Source organism: Zea mays, chromosome 5 (assembly GCF_902167145.1).
Source record: "Zea mays cultivar B73 chromosome 5, Zm-B73-REFERENCE-NAM-5.0, whole genome shotgun sequence".
Classification (NCBI taxonomy): Eukaryota; Viridiplantae; Streptophyta; class Magnoliopsida; order Poales; family Poaceae; genus Zea; species Zea mays.
The window spans coordinates 158,018,263-158,028,187 of record NC_050100.1 but is presented as its reverse complement, the minus strand read 5'-3'; the positions used below and the strand labels follow the sequence as shown (position 1 = coordinate 158,028,187).

Genomic DNA, 9,925 nt, shown 5'->3' with positions numbered 1-9,925 from the left:
ATCGATGGATCAAGTGCGCTGGCCGAGTGCCTGGCGTAGCAAGGTGTCGAGCGCATCATGGAAGTGACACCCGCGAGCGGTGTCACGAGTGATGGGTCGAGCAACCCATCCCTCCGGCTCCTGCTCCTTTGAAAGGTCAGTGCTGTGGCTCGAGGTACTGTCATCACCTCCGTCATCGGGGTCTCCTCCAACAGCCACTCCAGCGGCCGGGACGCCCACTGGTGGTGTAGGGGGGCGCCTCTAGCGGGGGCACAGGAGAGCAGCGCCTCATAGACTCTACCTCCTTCTGAGGTGAGGAAGAAGAGCCCTGCTGCTCCAACTCCTGTCGCCGACGCTCCTGCTCCTCGTGCAGGCGGTGGTGCAGCCTCTCCAAATGGCTAGACTGACCAACCACCAGACGGCAAAGCGAGTGCTCTGCGAGACTAGAAGGCAAGAAAGGAATGATTGACTTCCGTGCGGTGTGTCTAAGCCGAGCCATCTAAAAAAGACACCGTAAGCATAAGAGTGAGAATAGAACTAGTATGACCAGCAAGTAGACCATATGAAAAATTAGGAATTAGAATAATACAAAATTTTCAGCAAGGCATAATATATATAATAAAACATAGAATTGGTCTAGATGACCAACTTTTGAAGTGACACCAAGGTCAAGGTAAGAATAGGGGTATATAATCCTTAGAACGACCATTCTACTCTAGGTTAGCGGTCCTACAGTCATCATGGCTCTGATACCACTTATGTCACACCCTGTTTTAGAAGGCAAACCGAATGCGAACCATGTGCGTGCCAGGATTAGCAATTCATGTACACAACAGTTACATAATCGGACATCATCACACAGTTCTCGAATAATAACATAAAAGAGAGTAATAGTTGATTACATCATGATGTCTGAGACATCCACATAGTGCCGAAATGAAACGTAGATAAACGCGGCCTTCACAGGCAGCCAACTGGGGGTTTGCCGCTAACCCACGCCTAGAACTCATCGTACTCTTGGAACTCCTGGAAGTCCTCCTCCACGACTTCATCTTCTCTTGAGCAGTGGTTGCAACGTGGACAACCTGGGGGGGGGGGGGGGTTGGTGTGTAAAGCAAGGATGAGTACACATCAACATACTAGTTTGCATAAGGTAAGTGCATAGGTTACTTGGAATTAAACCAATTTATAGTTTCACTAGATATGCATGGATTGCTTTCTTCTATTTAATATTTTGGACCACATTTGCACCACTTGTTTTGTTTTTGCAAATCCTTTTTGAAAAATCTTTTCAAAGTCTTTTGCAAATAGTCAAAGGTATATGAATAAGATTGCAGGAAGCATTTTCAAGATTTGAAATTTCTCCCCCTGTTTCAAATGCTTTTTCTTTGACTAAACAAAACTCCTCTTGAATGAAATTCTCCTCTTGGTTTTCAAGAGGGTTTTAATAGATACCAATTGGAAGTATATTTGTAATATAGATGCAATTTTGAAAATATATCTTTAAATATACCAATTGAAAATAAACATACCAATTTGAAATATACCAATAAAAATTTTTGAAACACAATTAAAATTAAGTGGTGGTGCGGTCCTTTTGCTTTGGGCTTAATACTTTCTCCCTCTTTGGCATTAATCGCCAAAAACGGAGACTTTGAGAGCCCTTTTTTACTTTCTCCCCCATTGGTACAAGTAAATATGAGTGAAAAGATTATACCAATCAAAGAGTGGTGTGGAGTGACGACGAAGGATAAAAGATACCGGTAGAGTTGAGTGGAAGCCTTGTCTTCGTCGAGTACTCCATTTCCCTTTCAATCTACGACATAGCATAGAAATATACTTGAAAACACATTAGTCGTAGTCATGAAAGAGATATGATCAAAGGTATACAAATGAGCTATGTGTGCAATGCTTCAATAAAAATTCCGAGAATCAAGTATATTCAGCTCATTCCTAAGTTTGCTAAAGGTTTTCTCATCTAAAGGCTTGGTAAAGATATCGGCTAATTGTTCTTTGGTGCTAACATAAGCAATTTGAATATCCCCTTTGTTGGTGATCTCTCAAAAAGTGATACCGAATGTCTATGTGCTTAGTGCGGCTGTGTTCTACGGGATTATCTGCCATGCGGATTGCACTTTCATTGTCACATAGGAGAGGGACTTTGCTCAGTTTGTAGCCATAGTCCTTGAGGGTTTACCTCATCCAAAGTAATTGCGCACAACAATGGCCTGCGACAATGTACTCGACTTCGGCGGTAGAAAGAGCTACTGAGTTTTGTTTCTTTAAAGCCCATGACACCAGGGATCTCCCTAGAAACTGACAAGTCCTTAATGTGCTCTTCCTATCAATTTTACACCCTGCCCAATCAGCATATGAATATCCTATTAAATCAAAAGTGGATCCCTTGGGGTACCAAAGCCCAAACTAAATATCTCATGATTCTTTTCACGGCCCTATGGTGAATTTCCTTAGGATCGGCTTGGAACCTTGCACACATGCATACGGAAAGCATAATATCCGGTCGAGATGCACATAAGTATAGTAAAGATCCTATCATCGACCGGTATACCTTTTGATCTACGGATTTACCTCCCGTGTCGAGGTCGAGATGCCCATTTGTTCCCATGGGAGTCTTGATGGGCTTGACATCCCTCATTCCAAACTTGTTAAGTATGTCTTGAATGTACTTTGTTTGGCTGATGAAGGTGCCGTCTTGGAGTTGCTTGATTTGAAATCCTAGGAAATACTTCAACTCCCCATCATAGACATCTCGAATTTTCGTATCATGATCCTACTAAACTCTTCACAAGTGGATTTGTTAGTAGACCCAAATATGATATCATCAACATAAATTTGGCATACAAACAAATCTTTTGCAATAGTTTTAGTAAAGAGTGTAGGATCGGCTTTACCGACTTTGAAGCCATTAGTGATAAGGAAATCTCTTAGGCATTCATACCATGCTCTTGGGGCTTGCTTGAGCCCATAAAGTGCCTTTGAGAGTTTATACACATGGTTAGGGTACTCACTATCTTCAAAGCCGCTAGGTTGCTCAACATAGACTTCTTCCTTGATGGGTCCATTGAGGAAGACACTTTTCACGTCCATTTGATAAAGCTTAAAGCCATGGTAAGTAGCATAGGCAAGTAATCACTAAAGAATGTGATCATCAGTGACGATTTTCTCGTGATGCTGGTGACTTCAGTCACAGATTGATACCTTTCTATGACCAAATTTACATCTTCGTCAACAAATACAAGTGACAAAGATTAGACTTGAATATTAATGATGAAAATGAAAGGAACGTCATAGACACAAATTTTGGACGCAACAATTTCGTCACAGATTAGATTTGATATCGTCATCGCTAATTTGCCTTGTTTGGCTGACGTAATGATGAAATAAATTGGTCACAGATGAGTTTTAGTAAAAACGGCCCACGTGTACACCACTTGACGACGTGGGATCCTTGGCCTACATGGCCCGCATTTTTTTGGTAAAGTGGGACACAGCCCCCGCCTGGCGACGCGGCCTCGGCCCACCAACTGGAAGTGGCGACGCGCGGCCCAGCGACGCATGTGCTAAGATTTATTTGGCAAAAAAAATTGCTCCCGCGGAGCTTTGAACCAAAGACATGTGCCTTGCTTCGAATCAGTGTTACCACTAGACTACTCGCTTGTTCTTATAAGTAAAGAAAGTTAGAGTGCATAAGTTGGTCAGTTGGGCCTAATCAGAATAGAATCGTTAGCGTAGTACATGTTCCCATCTGTCGTTCTGTTAAGGTGTTCCCAGCTGCCATTCTGCGATCTACATGGCTATTCTGCTTCTGCCTTCTGCGATCTGTGCTTCTACGTTCTACGATTGACGATCTCAGTCTCGGCCCTCAAGTTATGGCACACAACGACGCCAGCGTCGGTCGTCCGCTTGATCGGCAACTGGGTAGCGTCACAGCGAAAGAGCGATCTTGTCGCCTGATCCATTGATGCATTGAGTACATGCATAAGTTTTGATAGATTAATAATTCATCCATTCATCAAGATGCAAATTAAATAATTATCTTTCAAGATGCAAATAGTATGGTAATTATCTTTCAATCACTGTTTCTTGCAAATTTCATATTTCATATGTTTGGGCTCTATTGTAATCTAGTTCAAAATTTCCGGTTAATTATTAAGTTTTATGATGCATACCCTCCAAAATCTTAGGTCCGCCGTTAGAAGAACGATGTCGTCGTGAAAACAGCGAGGGCAGAGAAGCTTTGGGCACGGCAAAGCAGCGGCGTCGTGCGCAGAGCTACGACAGGCGTGGATAGAACAACGGCAAGGCGGGGAGAAAAGCCAAGGTTTGATGTATTGTGTTTTTGACAATAAGGTTCCATGTGCATTTGAATTTTATTTCATATATGCATGTGTTTGATGTGGTTTTCAATTTTGTTCAATTTAATCTTAGTTATGGAGTTAATGCAAGTTTTAATTTATTGTCAAAATAGATGGATAGAAGATGGGTTTATGGGAAACAATTCACACCTGCATATGTGAAAGGAGTTGAAGAGTTCATGAATTTTGTTAGTGAAAGATACCTAGAAGACACACACATTCGTTGTCCGTGCGTGAATTGTCTTAATCAAAGGTTGTGACCTCAGAGTGAAGTAGAAACACATATACACATTTATGGAATGTCAACTACATACACGAGGTGGATTCATCATGGGGAGTCTGCAAATACAGAAGTTGAGGGTATAGAGGAGGAGGTCAAAGGATATGATCATGACTTTGGGATACATATGGATGTGGACGATGATGTTTACGATGATGATCATGGAGTACCTGAGATGATCAGTGAACTGTTTGCAGCGGTTGAGGCTGATGGAGAAGAGCCAAGATTTGCAGGAGTTCTTGGAGATTCAAAGAAGGCGCTTAGTCTGGGTTCTAGCCATTCAAAATTTTATTTTATGGTGAGGATGTTGTATATGAAGTCTCGTTATCGAATCAGCAATACAACATTTTCAGCAATGATGAAGCTGATGTCCAATGGATACCCTAACAGTGAGTTGCCAAAATCATATAATGAGGCCATGAAATATCTTAAAGAATTAGGCCTTGGATACAAAAACATCCATGTGTGCAAGAACAATTGTGTTAATGCTAAAATGAATGAGTGCCCATTATGCAAGGAGTCTAGATGGAAAGATGAAACTGGTTCGAAGCGGGTTCCACATAAGGTTTTGAGTCATTTTCCACTGTTGCCAAGGTTGAAAAGAATTTTTGCTTCAAAACAAACTTCAGAGGAAACACAATGGCACAAGAAAGTGAGGAAGCCAGTCGCCAATGTGATGAGCCATCCAGCTGATGGGGAAACGTGGAAGGACTTTGACCGAAAGTACCCAGGTTTTGCAGATGATCCGAGGAACCTGAGGCTAGCCTTAGCTACCGATGGATTCAATCCATTTGGCAACATGAGTACCCAGTACAGTATGTGACCAGTTCTTGTGACACCGCTTAATCTCCCACTATGGGAATACGTGAATCCAACAAACTGCTTTATGTCTTTACTCATCCCAGGTCCAAGATGTCCAGGAAATGATTTTGATTTGTTCCTTGAGCCCCTAATTGAAGAACTGCTCAAGCTATGGAAGGGTGTCAAGACCTATGATGCATTTACTGGTAGGAAGTTCGACCTTCGTGCTGCTGTACTATGGTGTATACATGATTATCCAGCGCTGGCCACGTTATCTAGGTGAACAACAAAATGGTATTATGCATGTATTTATTGTGACAAGAATCTGTTGTCTCTAGCAATAAGGAACAAGTTATGCTATATTGGACATCGTCGTTACCTTAAAAGGACACATTCATGGCGGAATAGCTTGGATTTCAATGGTAAGCGTGAAAACAAAGTTGACCCTGACAGGTTTACTGTGGATGAGGTCCTACAAGAGCTAGAGAAGGTGAAAGATGTCAGGCCAGGGAAGCAGGCTAACATTACTGGAAATAAAAGGAAGCGTAGTGACGGTCCAAAGATTTATAACCGGAAATCTGGGTTGTGGCAATTGCCATATTGGAAAGATTTGATGCTTCTACATAATCTCGATGTGATGCACATAGAGAAAAATGTATGTGAAAATATTCTTTGCACACTACTTAGTATACCAGGCAAGTCCAAGGACACACATAATGCAAGGCTAGATTTGTATGATATGGGCATAAGACCTGAACTGCACTTGCAACAAGATGGCAACTCGGCCTACAGGGCTCCACCTGCTCCATATGTGTTGGGGAAGGATTAGAAAGTCGAGTTTTGCAAGTTCCTCAAAGGTATCAAGTTTCCTGATGGATTTGTAGATAACCTAGCAAGATACATAAGTGAAGATGGTTCAAAGGTGGTTGGAAAATTGAAAACACATTCTTGCCACATACTCCTACAGAGAATCATACCCGTTGGCCTTAGAGGACTAGTGAGGAAGGTTGTATATGAAGCAATTGCAGAGCTGGGGACCTTCTTCAGGGAACTATGCAGTAGAAATCTACGAATAGATGTTGTGAAACGGCTGAAAGGAGAAATTCCATTGATCCTATGCAAGCTTGAGAAAATCTTTCCACCTACCTTCTTTGATGTCATGGTGCACTTGTGTGTCCATCTTCCCGATGAGGCAATGCTTAGAGGACCTGTTCAGTATGGATGGATGTACCCAATAGAAAGGCGACTAGGCACTTTGAAAAATTTTGTAAGGAACAGGGCTAGGCCGAAAGGATCAATTGCTGAGGCATATATGGCAAGTGATACCTTAACATTTTGTTCTAGGTACATGAAGGATGTTGACACTAGATTTAACCAGGATGATGATAGTGGTACAGAGATGCCATTGCCTAATGACATGTCTGTTTTTAAGCATGGTGCTAATCTTGTTGGAGCTACTAAGACTGAGTACATTGATGATGCTATCATGAATAAGTTAGTTTGGTATGTGCTACATAATGCTGATGAAGTAGAGGAATATTTGAAGTAACATGTTTGAGATTTAATTTATGTTTTATTTATTAAATTTGAAAATATTCTTATGAACAAAGTATGCCATGCAGTCTGTACAGGGAGGAGCTGACGTCCAAATGATGTTGATCGAATGGTTCAACAAGGATTTGCAAAGTGGTTTATGTCCCATGTAAGTCACTTAACTTTTATGTTATAGGTTTACTAAATTTTTTGGTATGCATATGTAATTGCTGAGCTGAGTAATTTTGTTGCAACAGATTGAGAAGAAGCGTAATGAGAATCCAGAATTGGTTAGCGAAGGACTGTTGGCACTGTCATGTGGCCCAGCTTGGCGAGTTAAGACTAGTACAACTTGCAAGATTAATGGAGCGCGGTTTAGCACAGTGGATCGTGAGAAGTTCATGCAGACACAAAATAGTGGTGTAATGACTGAAGGTGAACATAATGGGGAGAACATAGATTTTTATGGTGTCCTTAAAGAGGTAATTGAGTTACAATATAACTCGAATTATCAAGTTCGTCGGTCGGTGGTTCTATTTCGATGCGATTGGTACAACCAAGTAGGCAAGACTGTGGGCATTCGAGATGACAGACATTTCAAATCCATCAATGTGCAGTCATTTTGGTACAAGTCTGATCCTTTTATCTTGGCAGACCAAGCGAAAAAAATATTTTACCTAGAAGACATAACTCCACAATGTAAAGATTTCCGAGTTGTGCAGAAATTTGAACATAGGAATATTTATGATGTGGCTGAAAAATATGAGGGCAGTAATGATGTGCATCAGGATGATTATTGTTCTGATACTGAGCATATAGTGCAAGAAGGTGATGATAATCAGGTTCTACACAATGTTGAAGGTGGAGATGCCACTCTAATTGAAGGAAATTTAGAGGAACTAATAAGAAAAAGAAGGAAGCTGTTATTATTCTTGAAGATAGTGAGGATGAGGAGGAAGATGATACAATGCTTCAATATTTTAATGATGGTGGTGACGACAACAATGATGACATGTCCACAGAAGATGAAGATGAGGATTTCTAGTATTGATAGTTGATATATGAACAAGCCTATTCTTGAGACTAATACAACATACTGAAGTGTTCAGTTCAGATTAGCCAATATAACTGTTCAGTTCAAATTCCTGTTCAGTTCAGTTTAGCCAATGATAATTGTTCAGTTCAGATTCCTAGATGGCATTTTAGATTCCTGTTCAGTTCAGCCTAGGTATGCAATGAAGCCAATGATGGAGGCTAGTGTAATCCTGTTCAGTTTAGCCTAAATATGCACAAAATGTAAAAAGATTAGCAAGCACATATGTTCAGTTACAGCTAAGAATTGCTTATACCTTTGGCTCCCATGCGTTCAGTTCTCCCGGTTCTGTCCATGCCTTTAGCTGCCAGATGAGGATGAGGATTTCTAGTATTGATAGTTCAGTTGTGTTTATTTACATATTTGAGTAGACTTCTTTTTCATTTGAGTAGAGTTATTTGTCATAGAGTTGTAGTTGAGATTATTATACTACATAACAGAATTACATTTCAGTTGATAATATTTGCCATCACAGAATTATAGTTCAGCTGAGATTATTATGTAGCAGACTTACATTTCAGTTGATAATATTTGCCATCACAGAATTACATTTCAGTTGATAATATATATATATATATTAGTACATATATGTATAGTAAGGTATCGAGGTGCTTCCACCAGACTTGCAAGTCCTAATTCTGTTTATGGATGTGACACTATTATGTAGCAGATCTTTTTTGTGCAGACTACTATGAAGCACAGACTACTAGCGGATCTTATTATGCTATGGAGGTGACACCAGACTGGTAGCAGATCTTTTTTTGTCCATAAATTTAAATACTGGGCAGTTAACACTATTATGCTAGCAGCTAAAGTAGAATGGAGTAAGCTAAACCATAGTCTAAATTCTCAAATCGATCTGCTATTAGTCTACTGCTTGTCTGTGCAGATGTCAGGACCAAAGGGGGCGACATCTGAACTGAGAGCTCCTGGCAAAGGAAAATTGATGAACTGAGAGCATCTGCTTCATTATGCATATTTGATGAACTGAGAGCATTCACAACTCTGAACTTTAGCCTCCTGGACAGAGGAAAGTTGATGATTAAATAGAAATGTGCTCTGTCACTAATGAACAAACTTGACTAGTGCAATGGTAACCCCTTGCTACTTTGAACCTTAGCGTCCTAGGTTTGAGCTATGGGATAAGTAGATTTTTTTGTGTTTGTTGATATTTTTGAATCATTTTTATATTTTTCTTTTATTTATTTAGATGTATAGCACCAGTTTCTCCAAATCATTTCAAATTTTTTTGGGGGTGTTGATGGAGGTGTACCATGATGTTGTGTGCCGGTGCAATTTTTAGAACTAGTTTAACTATTAATGTAATTATTTGTTATTTTACTAAAGAATAAGTGGTAAAAAACCTTAGGTAGCTAGAAAAATCTAAAAACTTGCATGTACACTTCATTTTGGTGTACAATGTTGACAAAAAAATTTTAATTTATTCTGACAAAGTTGTGACATACATCCTCCGAAAATGCATACATCTCTCACATAGAGCCTAGTTACTGAGTGAGAGATTTTCATGCTTGTGATGGATCTATACTACCACTTTCTCCAAATCATTTTAAACTTTAATGGGATGTTTATTGAACCAACCTATGATGTTGTGTGCATTTATGCATTTTTCAGACCTAGTTTACCAATTACTGTAATTATTTGATGCATTTCGTAAAGATATTTCTTACAATACCATAACCTAGCTAGAAGAATCTAAAAACTTGCATGGACCATTCATTTTGGTGTACAATGTTGACAAAATAGTTTCAATTCATTCGGACAAAGTGGTGACAGACATCCTAAGAAAGGCATATATCTCCATATAAAGGCTAATTATTAAGTGAGAGATGCTATTGCAAGTGA

The 9,925-nt window shown here is 40.0% G+C and overlaps 1 protein-coding gene across 1 annotated transcript; it reads left to right on the top strand.

The window, feature by feature from the left end:
• The first annotated feature begins 6,039 nt into the window (after positions 1-6,039).
• On the top strand, positions 6,040-8,330 carry LOC109939554 (uncharacterized). Its single transcript, XM_020537734.2, has 2 exons — positions 6,040-7,138; positions 7,227-8,330. Exons 1-2 carry the CDS (start codon positions 7,100-7,102, stop codon positions 8,025-8,027), a joined length of 840 nt encoding a protein of 279 aa, XP_020393323.1. The 5' UTR covers positions 6,040-7,099; the 3' UTR covers positions 8,028-8,330.
• Positions 8,331-9,925: the final 1,595 nt, after the last annotated feature.